The sequence below is a fragment of the Tamandua tetradactyla genome, chromosome 2, assembly GCF_023851605.1.
Source record: "Tamandua tetradactyla isolate mTamTet1 chromosome 2, mTamTet1.pri, whole genome shotgun sequence".
In the NCBI taxonomy this organism is placed as follows: Eukaryota; Metazoa; Chordata; class Mammalia; order Pilosa; family Myrmecophagidae; genus Tamandua; species Tamandua tetradactyla.
In genome coordinates, this window is record NC_135328.1 from 131,002,095 (window position 1) to 131,025,971 (window position 23,877).

The 23,877-nt window shown below is 60.3% G+C and overlaps 4 protein-coding genes and 1 long non-coding RNA gene across 10 annotated transcripts; 2 read left to right on the plus strand and 3 right to left on the minus strand.

The window, feature by feature from the left end:
• The first annotated feature begins 3,537 nt into the window (after nucleotides 1-3,537).
• Nucleotides 3,538-5,902, plus strand: CLIC3 (chloride intracellular channel 3). Its single transcript, XM_077148972.1, has 6 exons — nucleotides 3,538-3,658; nucleotides 4,425-4,534; nucleotides 4,615-4,740; nucleotides 4,883-4,989; nucleotides 5,060-5,235; nucleotides 5,315-5,902. Exons 1-6 carry the CDS (start codon nucleotides 3,623-3,625, stop codon nucleotides 5,471-5,473), a joined length of 714 nt encoding a protein of 237 aa, XP_077005087.1. The 5' UTR covers nucleotides 3,538-3,622; the 3' UTR covers nucleotides 5,474-5,902.
• Nucleotides 5,903-6,279: 377 nt separating this feature from the next.
• Nucleotides 6,280-7,855, minus strand: PAXX (PAXX non-homologous end joining factor). Of its 3 annotated transcripts, none has more exons than XM_077148975.1 (7): nucleotides 7,709-7,855; nucleotides 7,564-7,624; nucleotides 7,272-7,321; nucleotides 6,976-7,166; nucleotides 6,821-6,889; nucleotides 6,535-6,619; nucleotides 6,280-6,450 (listed from the first exon to the last, which is right to left on the minus strand). In XM_077148975.1, exons 1-7 carry the CDS (start codon nucleotides 7,825-7,827, stop codon nucleotides 6,411-6,413), a joined length of 615 nt encoding a protein of 204 aa, XP_077005090.1. In that variant the 5' UTR covers nucleotides 7,828-7,855; the 3' UTR covers nucleotides 6,280-6,410. The 3 variants fall into 3 exon arrangements, with proteins under 3 accessions (XP_077005090.1, XP_077005089.1, XP_077005088.1); XM_077148974.1 differs by having other exon boundaries at nucleotides 6,566-6,619; nucleotides 6,821-6,904; XM_077148973.1 differs by having other exon boundaries at nucleotides 6,821-6,904.
• A 246-nt stretch (nucleotides 7,856-8,101) lies between these two features.
• Nucleotides 8,102-14,125, plus strand: LOC143673902 (uncharacterized). The gene is made up of 3 exons (XR_013170758.1): nucleotides 8,102-8,414; nucleotides 10,181-12,003; nucleotides 12,390-14,125. It is a non-coding gene; the product is annotated as an uncharacterized LOC143673902 (long non-coding RNA).
• A 333-nt stretch (nucleotides 14,126-14,458) lies between these two features.
• LCNL1 (lipocalin like 1) lies at nucleotides 14,459-16,764 on the minus strand. The gene is made up of 7 exons (XM_077148976.1): nucleotides 16,539-16,764; nucleotides 15,999-16,138; nucleotides 15,490-15,563; nucleotides 15,268-15,378; nucleotides 14,877-14,978; nucleotides 14,725-14,750; nucleotides 14,459-14,583 (listed from the first exon to the last, which is right to left on the minus strand). Exons 1-7 carry the CDS (start codon nucleotides 16,635-16,637, stop codon nucleotides 14,581-14,583), a joined length of 555 nt encoding a protein of 184 aa, XP_077005091.1. The 5' UTR covers nucleotides 16,638-16,764; the 3' UTR covers nucleotides 14,459-14,580.
• A 2,527-nt stretch (nucleotides 16,765-19,291) lies between these two features.
• PTGDS (prostaglandin D2 synthase) lies at nucleotides 19,292-22,482 on the minus strand. Of its 4 annotated transcripts, none has more exons than XM_077148981.1 (7): nucleotides 22,239-22,482; nucleotides 21,498-21,637; nucleotides 21,293-21,369; nucleotides 20,761-20,877; nucleotides 20,258-20,359; nucleotides 19,721-19,746; nucleotides 19,292-19,311 (listed from the first exon to the last, which is right to left on the minus strand). In XM_077148981.1, the coding sequence occupies exons 1-6, from the start codon at nucleotides 22,359-22,361 to the stop codon at nucleotides 19,721-19,723; spliced, it is 585 nt and encodes a 194-aa protein (XP_077005096.1). In that variant the 5' UTR covers nucleotides 22,362-22,482; the 3' UTR covers nucleotides 19,292-19,311. The 4 variants fall into 4 exon arrangements, with proteins under 4 accessions (XP_077005096.1, XP_077005095.1, XP_077005094.1 ...); XM_077148980.1 differs by lacking the exon at nucleotides 19,292-19,311 and adding an exon at nucleotides 19,338-19,520; XM_077148979.1 differs by lacking the exon at nucleotides 19,292-19,311 and adding an exon at nucleotides 19,338-19,481 and having other exon boundaries at nucleotides 22,239-22,481.
• Between the last annotated feature and the right edge of the window lie 1,395 nt (nucleotides 22,483-23,877).

A 23,877-nucleotide genomic window follows, 5' to 3' on the forward strand; every position in this document is an offset into this window, starting at 1 on the left:
CATATCTGCCCCATGGGCCCGTCCGGAATGTCTATCTTGGCAGAGGCAGCCCTGGCCCAGGGCCCAGCCGTGGGGAGGGGGCCGTTGGGCAGTCTGGGGGAGGGGCTGGAGGGCCATTGCCTCCACAGTGCTGCCCTTCCCACCCCCCTCCAGCTCCCTCAGGCTCCATGGCTGGGGCATCAGGGCTCTCTCACGCCAGGGAGCACCTGGGGGCTGCCACAGGCATCCCACCCACAGGCCTGGAGGCCCTGCTGCCCTCTTGGGGCACCAGAACCTGTTGCCTCCCTTGAGTCAACTTCCCAGGACCTGGTGCTTTACAGGAAAGTCAGCCCCGAGAGGGAAGGGCGGGGTCCCAGGAGCTGAGACGTCAGTAGAGGACCCCCCAGGACAGGGCAATGTGGACACGCACAAGGGCTGGGTCACCTGGTGGGGGCGGGGCATGGGGAAGGAGAGAGGGAGGGAGGGAAGGGTGACGGCAGACCCACACACTTGGGGCCTCGGGGGCCAAGGCAGCCCATTTATGGTCCTGAAGCCATGTCTGGAGGTAATGCTGGGGACTGCTGGAGTGCAGGCCGTCCCTGGGGTGGGGGACAGCCCCAGGAGGGTACTGAGCTGGCCAGACCCGTAGGGACCCTTACGCATTGGAGGGGCTGGGTAGGTGTGACAGCCACCCAAGAAGGGGCAGGTGGACCACCACCTTCGGCCTCCCTCCCTCTGGGCCGGGTATCTGGTGGTTTGGGCCCACAGGAATGCTTATTTATTCCATGGATGCCACTAGTGGGGATTTCCTAAGTGTTTCATCCTCTCTGCATTTATTAGCTGCCATTTTTCTCCCGAAGACCATTCCCCTTTTAAAAATGTCACTGCAGACTCATTTTTTCTTCCTTAAGTGAATATAATCCACTAGGGTCGATTTTATTGCTCAAGTTTGGCCCATGGGACCCCTTCAAGACAGCTTTCGTGTCCGGTGCCTATTTGGTTGAGCACTTCCTGAATTTGTTACAGGATTCCCAGGCGTGCTCCCTCCTCTCCTGCCGCAGTCCTGGATCAGCCATGTCTGTCGGGTCTCAGCCCTCTCAGCGGGGAGTGGGTGCAGAGCCTAGAAGCTGGGGCACTGGGTTCACTGTGCCTGCAGCGCCTGTTCCAGGTCCCCCAAGCCCAGAGCTGGGAGGAGAGGCGCCTACCCCCAACCCCCTCCCCAGGAACCCCCCTGCACCCAGGTCCTCCTTGCCCCCCTCCCAGCGTGCCTGCATTAACATGACGCTGGGGGCATCTACAGAGGGGTCCTTCAGGGGTTTTACAGATACACGAGACAAGTCCTGACACCTCAGGCGGCAGCCTCCAGCCCAGGGACCTGCAAAGAAGAAGAATGCTCAGATGCCAGGCCCCAGAGGCAACTCTGAATCCAGGGGAGGCAAGGCCCCTGCAGGATGAGGGGCGGGGAGGAGAGTGTGCTGAGGGGGGCAGGAGGTTTGGAGCTAAACGGACCTTGCCTCTGGTTGAGGTTGGTGACCATGAATTTCCTTAAAACACTGACGATGAAAATGTGGTAGAGAATTCAGCAATACCGATGGATAGAAGGTAAAGTTCACCTTCTGTGCTGCTGCTCAGAGGAGGTCACCGAGCTTCATTCAAAGTGATGTAGAGCTGGGTTCAACACTGTCCCCCCAATTCACATCCACAGGCACCTGAGAATGTGACCTTTCCTGGAAGCAGCATCTTTTGCCCATGTGATTGGTTAAATTCACGATGCCTGTCCTTAAAAGAGGAGAGACAGGCAGGGGGGTGAGGTCACCTGGTCACAGGAGTTGAGCCATGGTCCCAGCCCAGGTGCTTTGTTCCCGAAGCCCTAGGAGACGATACAGAATGATCCTAACAAGCCATTCCTATTTGCTTGTCTCCCTCTTACTGTCAGACGTGTGCTCACACAGGTGCCCGTAGACAACCTCGTGGAAGGGGGCTCGAGGACCTTCCAGGGCAGGCACAGGGGCTTCCGGGAGTCCGCAGCGGCGGGTGGCTCAGGCGCCCACGTGCAGCACCAGCGAGGAATCTTCAGGATTCCCAGCCGGGCCCACGCTAGCGCCTACGAGTGCACTCCCCAAATGCACTCTCCCACGTCTCTGCCAGTTGGAATGAGAAAAACTATCTTGTTCAGATGTTTCTTTTATATGTAAGGTGAAGAAACCTTTCCACATAGCTTGTTTCAGTTTTCCTTTTTTTCTGAAACACCTGTTCACATCATTGGCACAGCTCATCTTTTCTCTTACAGAGTATAATAAGAGACACGTATGTACCCCAAGGACAGTGGTCAGCAGTGCAGGTGCTAGGAGCTCAGGCTGCGACGGAGGTGGGAGACCAGAGGGGCGCCGTTTTTCTCCAACCACAGCAGGCACTTGGAGAGGAAACTAAGACCCCAGGGCCAGTCCTGAAGTGTAGGGCGAGCAGGGGCGCAGATCCCCCAAGACTCCTGATCTGGGAGTTGTGCGGGGAGCCCCACTGGGTCGGGAGGCATGGCGCTGGGGATGTCGGTCTGGGACATTCTCGGGGTCCTGGTTCAGGCGACGGGTGCCCCCGGAAGTGTGACTGCGGCTTTGCAAAAAGGCGAGTCTGGCAGAGTGGGCGGGCGAGCATAGGCCTCTGGAGCAGGCGCCACCGCGGCCGCCCAGTCGGGGCCTTGGCGTTAGGGCCCCCGGGGCAGTGCGAGCGAGAGAGAGGGCGGTGTCGCGGCGATCCCGCCTGTGGCCACCAGGTGGCAGCCGAGCCCCCGCAGCTCTCGGAGAGCCCCCGGGGTCTAACCCCGCCCCCCGACGACGGGGCTGGAGACCTCAGTAGGGGCGGATCTGGGCAGTGGTTTCCTCAAGCCCCCCCGGGAGACACGGGACCGCCAGGAGCCTGTGCTGACCTGCGGGCCCGCACGGGCCCCCTGTGGGGACTGAACACCCGGTCAGGAGATTGTGCCTCCTAACCCGTCTCCGGAGCTTCTTTCCGAAAGGGAAGAACAGGCTGCTCCGAGGGGCGCGAGGGTGGCGCCAGCAGGGGCCCTCCCTTACACCAGGGCGGGCTCTCCCTCCACCTCGCGGGCACGACTGGAATGCTGGCACAGCCCTGAGCCCGGGAGGGATAGGTACAGCTGGGACGGGCCAGACGAAGTCAACCGGTTAGAGGGGCGTCCCTCCCAGGTGGGCTTATCACTTTGCTAGTGGCCAGATCCCACAGATGGGGAAACTGAGGCAGAGGCTGAGATCAGGCATTCACGTCCCACCCCACCAGCCCCAATAAAGGCACCCTGGTTTTCTGGGCTGGGGGCTCTGACAATGGGGTATTCACTGCAGGGAGGATGGGGGGGGGCAGGAGCAGTGGTGTGCCTGATCAAGGGCTGAACTGCCCCAGGTGGCCCCGAGTTCCAGGCCACTGAGCCCTGTCCACCTGGCTCTTGGGCTCCCCTGTGGTCACGCCCACAGGTTCCAACAGCAGCCGCCTCACCGCCTTCCCCCTACTCACCCCCCCTCCTACTGTGGCTCCAAGGGGCGGGCCTGGGCCCAGAGGGCGGGGCAGCCAGAGCACCTTAAAGAGCTCCCGGGCCCCCGCCCAGAGCCCAGCGCCCTGGCTCAGCCTCCCCACCATGGCCGAGACCGCCAAGCTCCAGCTGTTCATCAAGGTGCTGGGCAGACTGGGTGGGGAAAGGGGCCGGGAGACTGGGGGTTGTGCTTCCTGGGCAGGCTTGAGAGGGGTCTCAGGGCAGTAACAAAGCCCCCACCCCTGTAATGAAGCTCAGGGCCTCGGGCAGGCCACCAAGGCTGAGTAAAGTGGGGACAGCCTGGGGGGGGGGGAATGCCACTTGGGAGCCCTCCTCTAAGTGAATGGTGTTCCCGCTCCCAGCTTGGCCCCGGGGCCTAGCTAAACTCTCCTGGAGGAAAGTCCCTGGTGGGAAGGGCCCCTGAAATGGTCCTCAGAGTTGGGGTCAGTGCGGCGGGAGGGGCAGGCCCAGGCAGCCCCCTTGACCCTCAGGCCAGCCAGTGTGTTCAGGGCCTGTGCAGGAGCTGTCAGCCTCTGGCCCCTGCCCACCCTTGAGGTGCTGGGAGTTAGTGCGGTGCCAGCCACGGAGCCCAGTTTGGTGGAGTGAATCACCGAGGAAACAGCTCACCGGGCCCACCCCACCCCTGTGACCTGCCTGCTGGGCCCAGAGCCCAGGGACCGGCCTCGGCCCAGGCTTTGCAGAGGATGGAGGGCCCAGGCTGTGGTCTCACCCCAGCCCTGGGCCTCTCTCCACTGCTCAGGGCCCAAGTCAAGGGCCCTCACCACTCTCTTGGCAGCCCTGGCCTTGCTCCAGTCCCCACTGGCCGCGGGAGGCACTTCCCACCCAGCCTGTGGCCAGACTCCCAGGTCGGCTCCTGGCCCTGACGCCCTCCTCCCGCCAACCCCAGGCCAGCGAGGACGGCGAGAGCGTGGGGCACTGCCCTTCCTGCCAGCGCCTCTTCATGATCCTGCTCCTCAAAGGTGTGCCCTTTACGCTCACCACTGTGGACACACGGAGGTGAGGCTGCCACCTGGGACATGCCAGCCCCAGCCGGGGAGCCCCTGCCAGAGCCCTCACGGCCTGCCTCACACCCCCAGGTCCCCTGATGTGCTGAAGGACTTCGCCCCCGGCTCGCAGCTGCCTATCCTGCTCTACGACGGCGAGGCCAAGACAGACACATTGCAAATAGAAGAATTCCTGGAGGAGACCCTGGGGCCCCCGGAGTGAGGGCGGCAGGGAGAGAGGGGCAAAGATGGGTCCAGAGAAAACAACCCGCACAGCCTGGGTGGGGGTGCCTGGGGGCGCTGAGAGGGTGGGCAGCCCCCTAGGAATGTGACGCAAGGCCCGCCCCCATCCCCCTCGCAGTTTCCCCAGCCTGGCGCCCCGCTACCGGGAGTCCACCACGGCAGGCAACGACGTCTTCCACAGGTTTTCTGCGTTCATCAAGAACCCGGTGCCGGCGCAGGATGATGGTGAGGTAACGGGGAACAGGGCTGGGAGAGCAGCCCCGGGCCTGGTCCTCACCGCACCCTCCACCCCCAGCCCTGTACCAGCTCCTGCTGCGCGCCCTCGCCAAGCTGGACGGCTACCTGCGCGCGCCCCTGGAGCACGAGCTTGCGCGTGAGCCGCAGCTACGTGAGTCCCGCCGCCGCTTCCTGGACGGCGACCAACTCACGCTGGCTGACTGCGGCCTGCTGCCCAAGCTGCACGTCGTGGATGTGAGTCAGGGCGCAGGGCGGCGGGCTGGGCACCGCGGAGGGTCTGCGCAAGGCCGTGACCCGCGCCCCTTGCCCGCAGACGGTGTGCGCGCACTTCCGCCAGGCGCCTGTCCCCACCGAACTGCGCGGTGTCCGCCGCTACCTGGAGAGCGCGCTGCAGGAGAAGGAGTTCAAGTACACGTGTCCTCACAGCGCCGAGATCCTGGCGGCCTACAGGCCCGCTGTGCACCCCCGCTAGCCACGCAGCACCAGCTTCTCTGCCCTGGGTGCGCTGGCCCAACATCTGAGGGACCAGAGGCCCTGAGATGACTGCTGCCCAAGCCTCCTGCGTGGGACAGTCACCTCAAGATGACCTACCCAGAATGCAAGGACAGGAGAGGCCATTGGTTGGGGAGAGCCCTCCACAGCCCCCTAGGCTCTCCATCAAGCAAACACACAGACTTGGGGCCTCTTGCATCCATCTGGGCTGTGACAAAAATTGCAAGGACCGGATTGGGCTCCCAAACCAGTCAGGCCAGGGCAGGGTGGGGAGGCAGGAGGGTGAAGGTGGGTGAGGAGCAGAGGCCCAGCCCCAGACACATCAGGGCTCACGGCCAGGTGGGCGGGAGCTGCCCCCCATCTTGGGGAGGGGACTGGATGGGTCAAACATGTTACCACATAGAACCTACACACTGGGTGCATTTACTTGTGTGTATGTGTGTGTGTGTGCTCACGTGGCTATGGCCCTGCTGGGGTGTGGTTTGGAAGGGTGGGGTGCGTAGGGCGGGCCGTGTGCCCTGGGGGTAGGAGCCGAGTCCCACCTGTTGGAAGACCATTAGCCCTGAGAGCACCGCCCCCTCAGCTCCTGGGCTGGCCCTGCAGGAGAGGTGGACAGATCTGGGAAAGCCGGATACTCTCCCAGCCAGACCCCGCCAGGAAAGCTCTTCCAGGAGCACAGAGCTTTGCACTATCACACTGTTTGTGGCCTGGGGCCCAGCCCAAGCGCAGGCCACAGGCCGGAGCTCCCAGATTCCCCCCCAGGCCAGCCCCCAGGTGCAGAGGCTGTTCCAGCTGCGAGGGAGCATTTATTTGATGGGAAGAGGCTTGAGGAGCAAGGTGGGCAGGAGGCAGTGGTAGGGTCTCCAGTGCTCCCCTTCCCCTCAAAGGCTCATTGTGGGGTGATTTCTGCTCTGCTCTCAGGAGTCCTCAAAGTCCACGCCACTAGCAGGTTTCTTACTGGGGAGAGAAGAGGGGATACAGCACTCTGTGGGCATGGGGATTGGGGCCGGGCCCTGGGCACAGGAGATGGGGTACCAGTACCTCTTGAAGCCGGGGTTGATGAGGGACTCGCCTGGACACCGTCTCCGGACTCCAGGCGCAGGGTTGCCTCTCTGGGGATCTGGATCTGGGGGAAAACAGGGTGGTTGAAGGATGGGGTGGGGGGGGCCCAGTCCTGAACCTGTCTGCATGCCAGCCTCAACCCACCTCCACAGAGACAGATGCTCTCTAGACCCTGAGTTTCAGGGTCTCACTTTCTGGAGAAAGTGAGTCCCAAAGGAAAGAGCATGGTTTGACCAAGTCACAGACTGGGCTGGGGTCAGCTTACCTGGTAAAAAGAGTTGGGGTCCCGCTGGCCGTGGGATTTTCCTGGGGCTGGCGGCTGTCTTCTCTGTGGCTGGGAGAAAAAGGGCTTAGCACCAGGAATGGGGGCAATGGCACGAGGACCCTGGTAAGGGCATAGGGTGCCCGTCCCCACTCTACCTGCCAGCTGCCGCTCCAGCCTGCACACGCATTCTGCCAGGCCCAGTGTAAGGGCCTGCAACCTGGGGGCGGCCTCTGGACCCGGAACCTTTGAGAGATCAAAGGTCAGGTCCGGGGTACCCCCAGAAAGGGTCAGGGATATTTTGTCCTCCTGCAACATCAGGGTCACAGCTTCCTGCTCGCAGGCTGCTCTGGGAAAGGAAGGGTGCTGAGTGCTGTGGCCAGAGCGACCTGTTCCCCACTTGCTCCCCACTGCCTCCCCGCCCCCGCCCCCAGCCTCCTGCGCTGGCCCTCACCTGAACCGACGGGTGATGTCCTCAGCAGTACTCAGGCCAAAACGGGCTTTCTACAGGGCACAGGGGCTGGTCACACCGAGCTGCCTGGCACCCTAGACCCTCTGGGGAGCTTCCCCAACCTGCCCGACCTCAGAACTATCTAGATCCCAGACCCTTCTAGGGACACTGGAGTCCTGACATCAGAGCCACCTGCGACTACGGCCACAGAGCCGTACGTAACCCCAGACTCCCTTCAACCCAGGGCGGTCCGGGTTGGGGGCTCCCGGGCTTCCCAGGCACTCCCGTTACCCACGAGGGCAGACAGGCTGTCCGGCGTGAAACAGGTGCTCCAAAGCTCCGCGGCATCTGTCACCCTGGGACGAGAGGGCTGTAAGGGGGGCCCGGCAGCAGGGCCCCGGGACATCCCGCCCCCCCTGGGACCCGCCCCCGCCACTCACTGCAGGTTGAAACCGCCCTCGTGCCCGCTGTCCTCCCCCTCGCAGTAGCACACGAAACGGGAGGGCCCAGGGCCCGCCGGCACCGTGCACAGTGGCGGCACCAGCGGCGGCGGCACCATGATACTTTAGCCAGCGGAGAGACCCAGACCGGGGGGGGGGGGGGTCCGCGATGGGCGGAGCCTGCTGCGGGGCTAAGGGCGCCTGCGCGGTGGGCGCTGCCGGAGTCGGGCTTAGGGCGCCTGCGCAGGGCGGAGACTGGCCGCCGGCGGGACTTCCGGTCGGTCCGGGCCTAGACTGGTTCTGGGGCTGCGGAGTCTTGTCTGGGCGGGACTTCCGGAACAGGATGGGGCGGGGCTTAGCGCGGTCCGGGGGGCGGGGCTTAGCGCGGTCCGGGGGGGCGGGGCTCCAAAACGTGAAAGAACACTGCGAAGTGCCCACCGAGAAATGTCTCCACGCTGGGAGTGTGCCGCTATCGACGTTTGCCGGCTAGTGCGGGATCCGCGAGCCTGTGGGTACCTGGGCGCGATGCTGGCGGGGCCTCCAGCTCGGAGAAGGGGAGCGTCTAGGGGTCTTCAGCACCCGGCCACCGAGATGGGGCGTGGGGGAGAGCCGCCAGGGGAAGGGCGCCAGCGTCTCGCCCCACGACCCGGAGTCCGTGGAAGCTGAGCGGCAGAGAGGAGGAGGTGCGACCGAGGAGGCGCCCCCAGTGAGTGAGAAAGGAGGGCAGCCGGGGGCCGGAGGCCCGAGGAAGGCCGGTTCCCTGACGGAAGGGTCCGGCTGCCCCGCGTGCTGCCGAGCCTGTCAGGAGGGACCCGGGCTGGGACGGGTGGAGACCCGGGCTCAGGGGCCCTGCGACTGCTGCTGGCCTCGCGAGGGGCTACTGTTCCATACCACTGACCGGGCCATGGGGCATGTGGGTGGCAACACTCTTGTCCCTTCTGGGCAGATTCTTCAAACACCAGGAGGAGGCCTACTTCCTCTCTCTCCTCTCTGCCACCATGACTTTCCAGCTTCTGGGGCAAATCTGGCATAGTGTAGAGCTGCCTATCCATGGCTGGGGAGAGGGAAACGTGCTTTCTTACTGCAGCCCAACAAGATGTGGGCTGTAGACTAGGTGCCTCGGTGAGAAAGGTGGAGTAGGCCCTCAGGAGGTGAGGAAGTGGAGGCACAAATGCAGATGGACCTTTCCACCGCATGTTTGCCACTGTCGCTCATCGCAGTGCAGGGTAGTACTTCATTCCGCAATTCCCCATAGACCATGTTGGGGAGCTACGCTGTGTCAACCCAAATAGGAGGCTTAAAACATGGCGCTGGGGAGTGGGTCAGGCCCTCCACAAGGACGGGTGCAGGAGTAGCTGTGGGCTTGTTGCTGAATAGGACCTTAGAAGATTGTTGGGATGCGGCCACCCAGAAGCAGGGCAGCATCAGTCCGTAGTCTTGGACTACTTATAGGCAGAGGAAATGTGGATGTGGCCAGTCAGGAGGAGCCAGAGGAGAGAGTGGTGACCACGGGACCGAAGCAGAGACCAGCCACCCTTATAACAGTACAGACTCCGGGAGAAAGCCTGGCCTGGTGAGACCTTGATGTCGGACCTCTTGTGACCAAAGCTGAGGCAGTAGATTTCTGCCATGCAAGCCAGGCGGTGTGTGGGGTTTGCCAGAGTAGCCCTAGAGCCAAAGCCCCCCCAATGGCTGATTATTTTGGTGTTGCACCTCCAGTCTGAGTTGTGCTCTGCAGGTTGGCTTGCTGCTGCTTGCTTGTATCAGCTGGGGTGACCCGAAAGCTCCTAGTTGCACATCTGCAGGTGGTGTTGACTGCATAGAAGCAGGAGCCAAGGGTGGGCACCCAACATGCAGACAGAGTGAACAGCCAATTCTCTCACTCCCGCCACCATCTGTTTGTTCGAAGCAAGTCTCTAAGTCTGGTCCATTTTCAAAAGAGAGTGCCAGAAAATTTGTGGACATGTTAAAATCACCACACAGACCTTCCAGTCCTTTCTAGGAAGGAGGAAGGGGGCATACCAAAATGCAGAAGAGATTTCAAAGTTATAAGAAAATACTGTGTACGGCTTTATAATGATAAATTTGTTGGTCCTTATGAAAGGGATGGTTTTCTAGAAAATATCAACTCCCTGCTGGCAGAAGCAATAGAAAACCTGAGTCGATAATAGAAGACACTGGAAAAGGAGCCAAAGGCATACCCCTCTGAACTGTTGCTGCTCATTTACAATCACATCAAAAATGTGAAGGACTCAGAGATCAATCTGACAAAAGATGTTTAAGACTTGTACTCTGCAAACTACAGAAGCTCGCTGGGAGGAATTAAATAAATGGGAAGATAAGCTGGGTTCATGTGTTGGAAAATGCAGTATCATTATGATGTCATTTCTTCCCCAAACTGACCTGTAGATGCAATGTAATCTCACTGAAATTCCAGCAGTCTTTAATTGGTTTTTTTTTTTTTTTTGGTAGAACTTGACAAACGAATCGTAAAATGGATATGGAAATGCAAAGGATCTAAAGAGTTGAAACAACCTTGAAAAAGAACAACACAGCTGGACAGCTAATGTTACCCAACCTCAAAGCTTATAAAACTACAGCCATCAAGACAGGGTAATGGCTGAAGAGGGGTGCAGGGGCCAACGGACCAGAAGAGAACCACACACACGTGGACAGTGGCTTCCGTTTGCCAAAGTTGTTGGAATGCACCATACCAGGTGATATACCAAGGTGATCCAGTGGGAAATGGATAATCTCAATCAGTGATGCCAAAACAGTTAGCAATCCATATGCAAAAACACAAAAATAAAAGAAAATCAAAGTTTGATCCACATCTGACACTGCATGCAAAAATTAACCCAAATGTGTCATAGATTCTTCACCAAAACACTATCTGTAAAAAAAAAAAAGGATAAATTGGACTTCATCAGAATTAAAAACTTGTGCTCTTTGAAAGGTACTGTTAGGAGAACAAAAGGCAAGTCGCTGGGAGAAGAAATTGAGAACAAAGGTTTACAAATCACATATCCGGTGAAGAATTGTATCCAGAATATTTTAAGAGCTCTCAAAACTCAATAATAAGAAAACGAATGACTGGGAAAAAATGGGCAAAAGATGAATAGATATGTCATGAAAGAGGATATATGCTGGTCAGTGAGCCCAGGGAAAGATGCCTGTCTTCCTAGAGTGAGGAAAAAGCAAAGAAAACCCCAATGAGGGTGGAGGGAGGTGACTGTGGTGTGAAACACAGGGTGGGCATCTCATGCCCCGGGCAAGGGAAAGAAGGCTCCACAGCATGAAGGCTATTAAATGCGGGTGATGGCAGAATGGGGGTACGGGTGGTGCTGGGGGCCCCAGAGTAGACTCTTGGCCTCAGCCTACCCCAGCCAAGAGGAGACGAGGCAGCTGTGGGAAGCCATGAACGCTGCAGGCGGGCCTGCAGCTGGAGACGGCTTGCAAACACTCCTTGAAGGCAGATTGTGGCAGGACTGCTGAGGCTCAGCAAGAAAACCCTCCAGTCTGTGTCTCTGCTTTTCTTTCTCCAGCTCCAGTTTTTTTTCCCTTTCTGTCCAGCAAACCCAGGAAGGCCATTGCATACAGAGGTCACCTCTCTGGCCAGCAGTGGAACTTCTCTGTTATTAAGTGAAAGATAAGTGGAGTCAAAAGGCAATTCAGGAGATCAGGGGGAAATTTCTAAAAGATGGTGGAATATATCTAGCATTTCCTACCCAGTTATCATGAGGCCCTAAGCAAGAGTTCATTACAGGAAAACCACCTGTTATTCTTTACTGAACACTTGCCTCCTACTAGATAAAGAGGAGAGGAAGCAGGAGCGTATTTTGAATATATTCTGCTTCTGAAATACCCATAAAAAGAAAAAGCTATGAGATGCCACTGCACATCTATTTGTTCTGCAAAAATGGAATTGAGAGACCATATCTGGTGTGGCTGAGGAGAAGGCAGCATGGGAGTTCTCACTGCTGGCCAGAATGCAGCAGCCACTTTGGAAGAGAGCTGGGCTATTTCTTACAAAATTAAACAGAACCTCCCATCCGATCCCATCATTTTATTCCCAGGTGTATAGCCAAGAGGCATGAGAACATATGGCCACACAAAGGCTTGTACAAGAACCACCACAGTAGCTTTATTTGTATCTACCAGAAACCGGAACCCCTGAAATGCCACACCAGGGACGGGTACAAAAGCTGCCGCAGAGCCGCACAGCGTGGGGCAACTTGGCCAGGACGAGGATGAGCCACTGATGCTCACAGCGGCAGTGCTGACCCTCAGAATAAGTAAGTGGCCAGCCACAGGATATTGATCTGACATTCTAATAAATGCAGACAAATCTATAGTGACAGCAAGCAAATCATTAGTTGCCTGGGGTAGGGGCTGGGGGTCCGAAAGAGGGGGCTGCAGGGAGGCACAAGGAAACTGCTGAGTGTGTCAGGAATGTTGGTTATCTTGCACGTGGTGGTGGTTTTGTACCCATACTTACCAGGTTGTGCACTTTGTGTTCAGTTTATTGTATGTCAGTTATACTTCAATGCAGCGGATTTTAAAAATACTTTGGGGAAAAGAAAAGGAAAAGAACCTGGACCCTTGCTACGTAAAGTGTGGTCTGGGGGCCAGGAGCACGTGTGGTGAGAAATGCTGGGTCTGCCCATCTGGACTTCCCCAGGCTCTGTGTGTCCATCAAGTCCGGGACGCACAGCTCTTGCTGATGTCACACAGGCGGGACCAGCCAGGCCACAGTGTCGTTAGGAGCCTGAAAAAGATGGGGAGCTCCTCACTTTGTCACACGTGGGGGCCCAAACCGGACAAAGACGGGATAGGACAACCCTGGGGCAAGTTCACTCACACACAGGTAAAGCAGAGTCTGAACATAGCAGATTCAGAGGAAGAGCGTGGGCCACCCTTGAGGCAGAGTGGGGCTCGGTGCGGGGTTTGAGGTTTCCCCATCCAAGCCTCCCTGCTCGGCTTGCCCCTGTCCTGAATGTGGCCAGGGCCCACTGCTTTCCCTTCTGCAGCCTGCAGCCCTGATGCAGCACCTCCCGACGCTGGGCACTCATGGCAGTGTGGTGAGCAAGGCGGGCGCAGCCCTGCTCGTTGGCACGGGCAGCCTGGGAGGTACATGCTCTGGGGAAAAGGTGTGATGGGGAAGAGAAAGTGCTGGGGCGAGGTTGGGCAAGGGGCTGCATTCTAAGCAGGGTGAGCAGACCAGAGGAGACGACAGTGGGCCAGGCAGGTTGCCTGGAGAAGAGTGTTCCAGGTGGGGGCAGCCTGTGCAAAGGCCCTGAGGCTGGTGTGGGCTAGCGTGTTTGGGATACTCAGGGAGGCCAGGGGAGCTGGATGAGTGAGCAGGGGGGTGGTAGGAAGGGCTCAGAGGCCAGCCGAGCAGGGGTGGGCACCCTAGAAGAGGACATGGTCTCAGGTGGTGTGGGGTCCCTCTGGCTTCTGAGTGGAGAACTGGAGCAGGGTGGCGGAGGAGGCAGGGCCTCTGAACCATAGGGGGCCATATGACCCCTCCTGGGGACGCTTCCCGCCCCCACACCGGGAGCCCCTCTGAGGGAAATGTGTCCCTGGTCATGGGGCAGCCTGCACCTGTCCCACTCGGGACCCTTCCTGGGAGGGACAGTGGGAGGAGGGCAGGCAGGGCGATCAGGCCAGGTGGGGGCCGAGGACTGGACCAGCCTCCCGGAAACCTCTCTCCACCTCCTGACTTCAGGTCCCTGTACTGCCTACAGCGACTTCCTCTCCCAGCAGGTCTGTCCTCACAGGGGACAAGGGCGCCAACCCAAGGAGGGCTGGGAGAAAGGGTAGAAGGGGAGTGGCTTTCCCAGGCCGCAGGTAGCAGGGCAGGCCCTCTCTGCCCTTCCCCACCGGGCCTTCATTCATTCCCTCCTTAGGCATCTCAGTACCAGGCTGTGCCAGGCTGGGGCACAGCTGCCACGTGGCTGCCCACCTCCTGTGACCCAGCCGAGTTTGGAGGGGCTGGTGGGCAGATGCAGGGCCGGGTGGTATGGTTTTCACCTTAGAGGAGAATGCCTAACTGGGAGGGGAGCCCCCATTTCTGTCGCCTGGGTTGAGCAACTGACACTGTGATAATTTTACATATTGTTTTTTTTTCTTGCTTTGCGTTATTTTTACATTACAGACACCAGGTACTGTGCTCCCAGATTCTTCAGGATGTTCTTTAATAAACACCTTTCCCTACGTAAATGCAAGGGCAGGACAGGATTTCACACCCCCATTCTCCCTCACACACCTCTCCCCCTCTTGGCAAGGGTGGGACAAGATGGCCGGACTCTGTGAGGACAGTGGCTCCAGCAGGGGACCGTGGGCAGTGGACATAGTGGGGGCAATGGCTGTCGGAGCCAGGATGGTGGGGGTGCAAGGAGGGGGCAGTGGGGACAGAAGGGCCCAGACAACCCTTTAGGGCTGCGCTGGGTTAGGGGTGGGGGGGTGGGGGCCCTGGAGGCCGAGACCCCTGGGTGGCAGCTGCGGGGCCCAGGAGCGCACATGGGGTCGGGTGTCTGGGCAAGCCTGCCAGTGGCTGGAGAGCAGGAGCAGCCCCGGGGGCCCCTGCAGGTGCACCGACTGCCGAGGGCACCGGGTCGCGGGTGAGGGAGTGCCCGTGGGGCATGCTCTGGGCAGGTCAGGAGGGGAGAGGGGCATGCCTCCCCGCCCTCCGCCTTCCCGCCCCCCTCCCGTACTGAGAAACAGCCCACACGGACTTTCGAAGACCATTTATTGTGCTCAGGGGCGGGAGTGGTTGAAGGAAACGTGCTGTTTGGAGTGGGGTGGGCACCTGGAGCAGTGGGGCAGGGCATGGCCCTCCTGTGGGCACCCGCTTTCCTGGGCTGGGTCCTTCACTGCAAAGCAACGCGCAGAGTCAGCGCCTCACACCTCGACAGTCCCTGCTGCCTTCCCGGCACCGGGCCCTCGCCCCACCCCTGGAGGGCCCCCATGCAGCCCGCGCCGCCGCCTGAGGGGTCTGCGGCGTCCTGGCTCACCTGGGAGAGGACGTCGGTGCACTGGTCTGTGGGAGAGAGACATGCTGAGGAGAACCCTGGGGGTCCGCCCTGGCCCACGCCCCTCTGGCCTTTCAGTCCCAGGCCTGCACCCTCCCCATCCCGTCTGGGGTCTCGGGCTCCTGAGCACTCACCTGACTTGGGCATCAGGGCACCCTGACTGGGGTTCAGGCCCACTTGGGGAGCCAGCTGCTGCATCTTCTGGGCGCCTTCGGGAAATAGCTCCGGGCTGCGGGCTGCGGGCAGGTGGGGGCAGGTGAAGACACGAGGGGGTGTGAGGGGAAGGGAGGAGGCACGGGCAGAGGGTGGGGTGCAGGTAAGGGGCTGAGGATGCTGCCTTCAGGGACAGGGACGTCGGGACCCTAGGGCCGTAGGCGCTGAAGTCCTGAGCAAACAGCCCAGGACATGGGATCCTGCCTGCCCCCAAAGCCAAGCTTGACAGGCTGTGTGCAAGGCCTGAACTCCTGGGAGAGGCTGCCCCGCTGAGGAGGCAGGTGCCCCGGGCCGGTGCCAGCTGCAACCCACCGAAGAGCTGTAGCCAGATGCTGCGTACGCCTTCCTTCTGCGTCTCCAGGTATAGCACCGCGTAGTGTGTGTAGTCCGTGTACACCACGCGGATGTCGGTCTGCGCCATGGCTGGTGACAGAGTGGGGGCTGCTGAGCCCGGGCCTGACCCCACGCCCATGGTCTCATGAAGGGCGAGCCCTGCTTCCTCCCCTCTTTGGCCTCCCACCTGCCTGGCTTTACCTGCATTGCTGAACTGCCCGTCCACGGCGCCCTTGGTGAAGGTCATGTCCACCTTCTGACACCCACCATCAGGCCTGGGAAGCAGCAGCTGGCAGCCCCCTGAGCAGCCCCCCACCCTGCCGTGCCCTGGACAGCCGCCTGCAGTTCATGGCCAGTGTCCAAGGACATGGCCGACCCAAGTACAGCCCACCTGGTCCTCGTCACACTCACACCATCCCTGCCAGGTACTTTGCCATCGTCCTCCAGGTGAGAAAACTGAGGCTCGGGGAGCGGGGAGGTCACAGTCCCGAGGGGCAGGGTTCCCCTGGTCTCCCCTCCAGACACACAGATACACAGACAGCTTCCCAGGAGGTAGAGGGTCCGAGGGAAGCAGATGCAACAGCCCGTTCTGAGCTGGGGGGTCTGGCTACCTGGGGCACTGGGAACACATCCCTCCTTCTGGCTGACCTCTGCCTCCCGCCACAGCCCTGTCTGGGGCCCGGCCAGGGAGAGACTCAGGGGTCACTTACGTGGGGTGCCCGAATTTAAGGGCCAGGTCACCGTTGGCCAAGGCGGTCACAAAGACCACGGGCATCTTCAGGTTGTCTCTGGAGTCCAGGAAGCCCTGATCATCCGAGGCCGCCCCCACCACGTACCAGGCGCCCTGGAACTGCGGGGAGGGCACGGAGGACTGGGACTGGTCCCAGAGCCGAGGCCCACCACACCTGCCCTAATGCAGCCCCTCCCATGGGGGGCCACGCCCCTGGGACCCAGATCACCCTGACCTAGCACCGGGGCCTTCGATTTGAAGCCCCGGGGAGTGGTGGTGGGTGGGCTGAGGGGCCCTGCCGCCTCCCATCCCCCTCCCCACCTCACCCCCAGTTGGATGGGGCTAGCTGAGGTCCTTTCCTCTACCCTCCAGCTCTGATCTGAGCCTAGATCAGAGAGGAAATGGCTGTGGTCTGGGTGAGCCCATCTCAGTGAAATGTCGCCAGGACCCCTCGGGGCTGGGGTGGGGGAAAGCTGGCCCAAGAGGCCGTCCATCTATCCGTGGATTGGACTGGGCGCACCTGGCTGGCATCAAAGTCAGCCTGGACGGGGACCTGGGCACGGCCCGGGGCCGCCCAGAGCAGACTGAGGAGCGAAGCGGTCAGCAGCGCCTGTAGCATGGTGGCAGTCAGAGGCCAGGGGAGCTGGGGGTGACTCCTTGGCCCAGCCTTTATGCCCCAGAGATGCCCCGGGGTGCTGGCTGGCTGTCCTGGGACGGAGCCCACTCCGATAGCTCATGATCAGGTTGCGTCCTGCAGCGCTGGTGCAAACCCGCCCTTTCCCCACTTCCTCCTGGGGAGGGGACCAGCTGGCAGGGATGGCTCACACATCTTGCCCTGGGGCCTACCGGTCACCCCCCACCCCCGCGATGTGGAGGAGGAGCCCACCCTGCCCCCTCCCCAGGAAGCACACCCAGAGGCCCACCCTCGCCTCTGAGCCATCCAACCCTTGGTGCCTCTGCAGGCTCTGGTCAAGATGTGTCCGGGGGTCCTTGGGGGTCAGGATCCTGCCCACTGCAAGCAAGGGCTCCAGACCTGAGGCCAGAGAGGGGCTGTGGTCTGGGGTTGGGGGAGCAGGAGGCCAGGGGAGGGCCTGAGGCGGGGGGCCTGTCCCCAGCGCCCTCTGTCCCACTGTGGGACATGCAGCAGCATCCTCTGCTAAGCCAAGAGAATGCTCCCCACCACCACCACCGGTCCCAGGATGCCCTTGTCCTGCTGAATTGGAGCCTAATCCCGCACGTGGAAAAACCCATGTCGGGCCCCTCCTGGCTGGAGGGTGCTGGGCAAGCCACGGGCCCCTGCTGGAGGAATCCGGAGCCGCCCTGGGCATCTGCCAAGAAGGGGGCGGAAAAACTGAAGGACAAATACTGTATGGTCTCACTGATATGAACTGACATTAGTGAATAAACTTGGAATATGTCGTTGGTAACAGAGACCATCAGGGGATAGAAATAGGGTAAGATAGTGGGTAATTGGAGCTGACGGGATACAGACTGTGCAACAGGACTGGATACAAAAACTCAGAAATGGACAGCACAATACTACCTAACTGTAATGTAATTATGTTAAAACACTGAATGAAGCTGCATGTGAGAATGATAGAGGGAGGAGGGCTGGGGACATAAATGAAATCAGAAATAAAGATAGATGGTAAAGATAGACATGGTATAATCTAGGAATGCCTAGAGTGTATAATAATAGCGAAATGTACAATGTACAAATTTTTTAAATGTTTTGGCATGAGGAAGAACAAAGGAATGTCATTATTGCAGGGTGCTGAAAATAGACGATAATACTTTCAAGTGTCACCTTATGTGTGAGACTAAAGCAAAAAATGTTTATTTGTTACAAAATTTAGATTTTGACTAGAGCATTTCCTAATATAACTCATGTAGATAGTTTGATTGAATGTCATAAGTACGTGGAATCTCAGGTAGCACATGAGATTTTGTTGGTTTATCCATAGTGATCCCCCGATGAATCCCAGAATGATTTGATCAGTGACTGGAAAAGTATTTGCAAGCCCCCTTCGGTGAACGGTGAGAGTGGGGAGAAATTCAACTTCCCCAAGTTGAATTCTTGATATTCTCACAAGCAGTGTGGACAACCAAAGCTATAGGCTGAGCCCCCAGTCTTGGGGTTTGTTCACCTAAAACTTAACCCCACAAAGGATAGGTCAAGTCTACTTAAAATTTAGGCCTAAGAGTCACCCCCAAGAGAGCCTCTTTTGTTGCCCAGATGTGGCCTCTCTCCAGCCAATATGATGAGCAGTCTCACCACCCCCCCCTCTCTGCATGGGACATGAGTCCCAGGAGTGTGGACCTTCCTGGCAACGTGGGACAAAGATCCTGGAATGAGCTGAGACTCAGCATCAAAGGACTGAGAAAAACCCTAGAATGAGCTGAGAATTAACATCAAGGGATTGAGAGAACCTTCTGGACCAAAAGGGGGAAGAGTAAAATGAGACAAAGTGTCAATGGCTGAGAGATTCCAAACAGAGTCCAGAGGTTATCCTGGAGGTTATTCTTACGCATCAAGTAGATATCACCTTGTTGTTCAAGATGTAGTGGAGAGGCTGGAGGGAACTGCCTGAAAATGTAGTGCTGTGTTCCAGTAGCCATGTTTCTTGATGATGATTGTATAATGATATAGCTTTCACAATGTGACTGTATGATTGTGAAAACCTTGTGTCTGATGCTCCTTTTAGCTACTATATCAACAGAAGAGTAGAACATATGGAATAAAAATAAATAATAGGGGGAACAAATGTTAAAATAAATTCAGTTTGAAATAGTGGTAAATGAAAGCAAGGGGTAAGGGGTATGGTACGTATAGGTTTTTTTTCTCTATTATCATTTTATTTCTTTTGCTGTTTTTTTATTTCTTTTTCTAAATCGATGCAAATGTACTAAGAAATGATGAATATGCAACTATGTGATGATATTAAGAATTACTGATTGTATATGTAGAATGGAATGATATCTAAATGTTTTGTTTGTTAATTTTTTTTTAATTAATAAAAAAAGTTTAAAAAAAAAAAAAGGGGGCGGCCGGAGGAGGGGTCTGTGGGGAGTTCAGTACCCGGGGAGTGGGTGGGGACGGGGACACCCATGGGCACTCCCCTTTCGCTGGCCTCCCCATTGAGCAAACACAGGAAGGTCTCTGCCCTCCCCGGGGTCTCATCCAATGAGAAGGAGATGGGGGCAAGGTGGAGGCCTGGAGCAGGCGGAGCATCCAGCTCTGGGGAGGGGGCTGGAGCCAAGCCCCTCCAGGGAGGCCACACCCGGGGCTGCGACTGCAAGGAGAGACAGACCAGGCTGCTGGCTTGCTTCTGAAGTTTATTTCTCAGAACCAGGATAAGAGTTCAGGGAGGTGGTGCTGTTAGGGGAGACTGATGCTGGGTCCCGGGTCTTGGAGCAAAGCGCGGGGCAGGATGGGCTGCAGAGGTCTTGGGGGCTGGTCTACCTGGCTGAGAGAGTGAGGCTGGTCCAGAGGGACAGGCCCCTGACCCCAAAAATGGATGTTTTCTCTGCCCAGGGAGCCCAGGGTGACAGTTTTGGGTCCCTACATTGCAGTAGCCCCTCCTGCCTGCCTCTGGCCCACCCCACAATGGCAGGCCCTTGGGGAAGCAGCGCTGGTAGAGGCGTGCGAATGAATGAGGGCTGTGCCCGGGTGCAGCCAGCCCACAGCCCGACCCTGCTCACCTATGCGAACTGCTCCATGCACTTATCTGCCGAGAAAGAGGCCACAGGGGCCTTGGTCAGCACCCAGCCCAGGCTGCAGTGTCCCCACCAGGGCCCCCTCCCATCATGGGAGGGCACGCTTCCTCCCACCCCTCCCAACCAGGGGACTCCACCTGAGGTCCCACCCCTGGCCTGTGTCCCTGCAGTGCTCGTGTCCCCCCAGGACCCAGGTGGCTTGAGGCCGGAGCAGAGAGAGGGCCCTCCAGCTGGGTAGGCCACCCTACAGGGCATTTCTTCTCCCCAGGCTGGGGCCCTGCATCCAGGGGGCAGGCTGGAGAGGGCGTGGCAGATCCATGGAGGGGGGTCCTGGAGGGGCACTTTCCCGGGGTGGGGAGGGCGTAAGTGGAAGCCTGGGGTTGGGAACAGCTGACTCCCCGCCCCCCACCCCCTGGGGCCCGCGAGTAGGTGTGGGCAGTTGGGCTGGGTGTCCCTTGCCCACAGATCCCCTGTCGTCTCTAATCCATCCGTAATCCCGCCCCGGAGGTCTGCAGCCCTCACCAGGTCGGGGCAGGAAGACAATGGCGTCCTCTGTGAGGCCCTGGCTCTTGGCAAAGGTGGAGAACTTCTCCTTCACCTCGGTACTGGGAATCTGGGTGCGGCCTGCAGGGGGATGGGGTGGGGCCGGCCTCAGTGGGTGGGAGGGCCTTGTGCCCGGGTCCCTCAGGGATCCCACCTTGGGTGCCTCTGCCCTTTGCTCGGGCCAAACTGGAGAGTGGGGCAGGGACTGCAGGAGGCTGGCAAGGGTGGGGGGCAACGTACCACAGAGTGGGGCCAAATTGGGGGGGGGGGGGTGGCGGGGGGGTACACAGTATAGAGAGTGGCCAGGCTGGGGGTATTGGCTGAGGGGTACGCACTGTAGAGGGTGGCCAAGCTGAGGGGGTGTGGTGGCCGGGGGAGGGGTCTGTACTGTAGAGGGTGGCCAAACTGGGGGTGCTGGCTGGGGATGTATGTACTGTAGAGGGTGGTTAAGCTGGGGGGTAGCTGGTAGGGGGGGTACATACTGTAGAGGGTGGCCAGGAGGAAGTCCTGGCCTGGGCCCTTAGTGCCCACGGTCAGCAGCAGGGCGTACTGGCTGTAGTTGGTGTCCACCACCGCCATGTCGTGGACACTGCCCCAGTCTGGGGGACCCACAAGGCAACCATGTCAGGGGAACCCCACCCCATAAACCTCAAACCCGTCCTGTGCCGCCTCTGCCCTGGAGAAGTGGTGCCCTCCTCCCATGGCTGCCCACCCACCCCACCTGCACTAGGTGGGTGCCGCCCCCAAGCTTCCTGCCAACAGCAGGGACATGTCTGGTGTCCCCTGTCTCCGAGCCAGGGGCCCTATGGGCAGGCAAGGGACAGTCTCTGAAAGTCAAGGTGGTCATGGCCTGGCCAGCAGACCTTCTGCCAGAACAAAGAGAAAGATTTCCAGCCTGCCAGCCGTAGTGGCTGGGTGGGCAGTGGGCGTGGGGGTGAGGAGGCCCTGGCCAGGGGTCCTGGGGTCAGCGCTGATGTCTGCAGTGGGGCTTGGGGGTACCGTGGGGGCACTCACGGGGGCTGGTGTAGCGGTAGCAGCCAGGGGTCCCCGTGGGCTCTAGGAGCAGCGTCTTGGTCTCGCATTGGTCATTCCTGTGGGCAGGTCACCTCGGGTCAGGGGTCGGGCCGGGGGGCGTTCCCGGGCCAGGTGGAGGGGGCGGGTCCTCTCGTCCGGAAGCCCGCCCCTTCCTCCCCCTCTCCACCCCCCACCCCCGTCCCACCTGAGGAAGGTGGTGGTGAGGTTGAGGCCCCCGTCGGCCGTCGGGGCCGCCACGGCTGTGCACATGGACAGCAGCGCCTTCTTTTCCCGGAACCAGGTCGAGTTGGACGCGAGGCCCGCGCTGAACCAGCGCCCCAAGAACTGCGGCGAGCGGGCCGCACTCAGAGGGGCCCGGGCCCCTGCGCCCTCCCGCAGTGGGAACCCCGACCGGTTTCTCGCGAGGTCCTGCCCCCAGCCCCCAGGGAAGCTGCCGCGGAAAGGGGACCGTCGCGGGAGCGCGCGGCGGGGAGAAGGCGGCGCGGGGCTGGGGCGCGCGGCCGGGCGCGAGCGCGCGTGCGGGAACGCGCCTTCCTCTGCGGCCCAGCACCCATCCCCGTTTGCGGCGCCTCCTCGGCGGGTCTCTCCTTGCTGGGCTTATGCACAGGGGTGTCCGGGCGCCCCGAAACTGGGAACGCAAGCTTCGTGCGCTCGCGAGGATGGCCCTGCTTGGAGGGGGCCCGCGCGTCCGCGCGCGGGGTCAGGGCAGCCAGGGGCCAGTGGCTCTGCTTTTGCGGCTGGTGACACGCCCCCGGCCGCCGGAGCGCCCCTCACTACAGCCAGGCGCAGGGGTCCAGCTTCCTTCTCTGCATTCACCCTGTCTGCAGCCTCTATCCCTCCTGCTGGCTCAGCGCCCCCCTTTCCCTTCCCAGGGAGTCACCCTCCACCCCGCCAGGGCCCAGTCCAGTGCTGGGGACCCCCTCACCTTGTCCTGTTGGAAGCCAGGCTGCACGGAGGCCTGGGGCCCGGGATTGGGGCCCTGGGCCTGGGTCTGCAAGACCATGAGAGCCCCCAGCAGGCTCACCCCCAACAAGCGTGGTGCTGCCATTCTCCAGGAGCTGGCAGGGGCTGGGGCTGGGGTCAGTGGTGTGGGCAGATGAGGAGCAGAGGGCCCTGGAGAGACCCCTATTTATGGGCCAGGCTTGGCCTCCACCCAGAGCCCAAGGACAACCCAGTGGAAGCTCGTGATGCTGGAGGTGGGGGTGGGGGGCACACCAAGCCCAGCCCAGCCCGGCCTCGTCCCCCACAGGGCTGCTTATGCAAGCGCCAGTCCTGAGACGCTGGGCACGGCATGGGGCGGGCAAGGCCCCGCTGCCATGCTGGGCTCCTGTGCCCCTTCTCCCTGATGGGGGCCGTGGGGCTTCTGGTCCTCTCCCCCCAGCCTGGGAACCCCCCACCCCCGATCTCCTGCATCCACCCCCTCATTCCCTCTCCAAATGTGGTGACCCTGGAGGAAACACAAAGCCCCATTTGTGCTGAAGGGCCAGAGCCCAGGGTGGCGGGGGTGGGGTGGGGGTGGGTGGGTGGAGGAGGATACGGGAAGGGGCCAAGGGAAGGAAGCTGGATCTGCACCACCGGGCCCAGCTCCTGGGGTCCTGGCTAGGGGCCTCGGGGCCTGGGCAGGAGCCCTGTCTGCCCCCCCTACCCCCCTGCCCCCCTGCCCCCCCCCCCGCACTGGCCTGGCTGCACAGGCTGGCCCCTCCTGGAGTTGGGCCCATTTCCAAGACTGCCCCGCTGGGACTGGGCTTCAGGCCCGTCCTGTCAGCTGAGGGCTGAAGCTAGCCCACTTGGGGCTCCAGCAGCTCCCTGCCCCCGCAGGGAACACAGGACACCTGCTCATCTTCCCAAGAGGGGCCTGGCTGTCCTCCAGGACCTTGTGGGCTGGCTTGATGGCCATTAGAGATGGGCCCCAGGTGTGCGGGGCTGTGGGGCGAGGGGGCTTGGGCTTCTTTGGGACCCCTGCTAGCTCTGACCTGGGGAGGGAAGAAGCGGGGACGGATTTCCTGGGGTGGGGGGTGAGGTGGTCAGGTGGTGGGTCCAAGCAGCAAACCCACCACCCTGCTGCCACCTTCTCTTCCAGGAGGCGCTTAGAGACAGCCATGGGGGAGGTTTGGGGTCAGGGTCAGGGTCAGCATGGGGGTGGGAGGGGGCCCATTGTCCCATGGGCCAGGGCTGAGAGCCGCTGCTGCTGGGGGTGGGGGCCAGGGCTGGGAGCTCAGAAATGCTCAGTCTGAGTGGGAGGAGCTCGAACGCAACTGGTTGGGCTGACGGGGGTTTGGGGGGCCTGTACCCCCTGGTGCCTGCGTTCTGCAGCCTTCTGTCCTCATGGGGAAATGGGGGGTTCCTGGGAGTGATGCGCGTGGGCACCTGCCCTGGACTCCTCACCCCCTGTGGCCCTGGAATCAAGGACCACAGACTGGGGGCTGGGGGCATGTGTGCATTTAGCAGGTATCGTGGGGTTCAGTTGGCAGGGCAGCCTCGGTAGCGTCCTGGGCATAGGCTGACATCAGGGAGTGGGGGACAGTGAGCGTAGGCTGCCGAGCGTGAGGCAGGAGAGTCCAGAG

Excerpts from the sequence above, each read along its gene's own strand:
- CLIC3 (XM_077148972.1), top strand. The coding sequence starts at position 3,623 with ATGGCCGAGACCGCCAAGCTCCAGCTGTTCATCAAG. Across the intron at positions 3,659-4,424 it reads AGCTCCAGCTGTTCATCAAG|GCCAGCGAGGACGGCGAGAG; the intron begins GTGCTGGGCAGA and ends CGCCAACCCCAG. Across the intron at positions 4,990-5,059 it reads GGTGCCGGCGCAGGATGATG|CCCTGTACCAGCTCCTGCTG; the intron begins GTGAGGTAACGG and ends CTCCACCCCCAG.
- PAXX (XM_077148973.1), bottom strand. The coding sequence starts at position 7,827 with ATGGTGCCGCCGCCGCTGGTGCCGCCACTGTGCACGGTGCCGGCGGGC. Across the intron at positions 6,905-6,975 it reads GCTGGAGCGGCAGCTGGCAG|CCCTTTTTCTCCCAGCCACA; the intron begins GTAGAGTGGGGA and ends CCTGGTGCTAAG. Across the intron at positions 6,620-6,820 it reads ACCCCAACTCTTTTTACCAG|ATCCAGATCCCCAGAGAGGC; the intron begins GTAAGCTGACCC and ends GTTTTCCCCCAG.
- LCNL1 (XM_077148976.1), bottom strand. The coding sequence starts at position 16,637 with ATGCTACAGGCGCTGCTGACCGCTTCGCTCCTCAGTCTGCTCTGGGCG. Across the intron at positions 16,139-16,538 it reads CTGACTTTGATGCCAGCCAG|TTCCAGGGCGCCTGGTACGT; the intron begins GTGCGCCCAGTC and ends CCCTCCCCGCAG. Across the intron at positions 15,564-15,998 it reads CTTAAATTCGGGCACCCCAC|GCCTGATGGTGGGTGTCAGA; the intron begins GTAAGTGACCCC and ends GCTGCTTCCCAG.
- PTGDS (XM_077148981.1), bottom strand. The coding sequence starts at position 22,361 with ATGGCAGCACCACGCTTGTTGGGGGTGAGCCTGCTGGGGGCTCTCATG. Across the intron at positions 20,878-21,292 it reads CTACCGCTACACCAGCCCCC|ACTGGGGCAGTGTCCACGAC; the intron begins GTGAGTGCCCCC and ends TGGGTCCCCCAG. Across the intron at positions 19,747-20,257 it reads TGTCTTCCTGCCCCGACCTG|ATAAGTGCATGGAGCAGTTC; the intron begins GTGAGGGCTGCA and ends CTTTCTCGGCAG.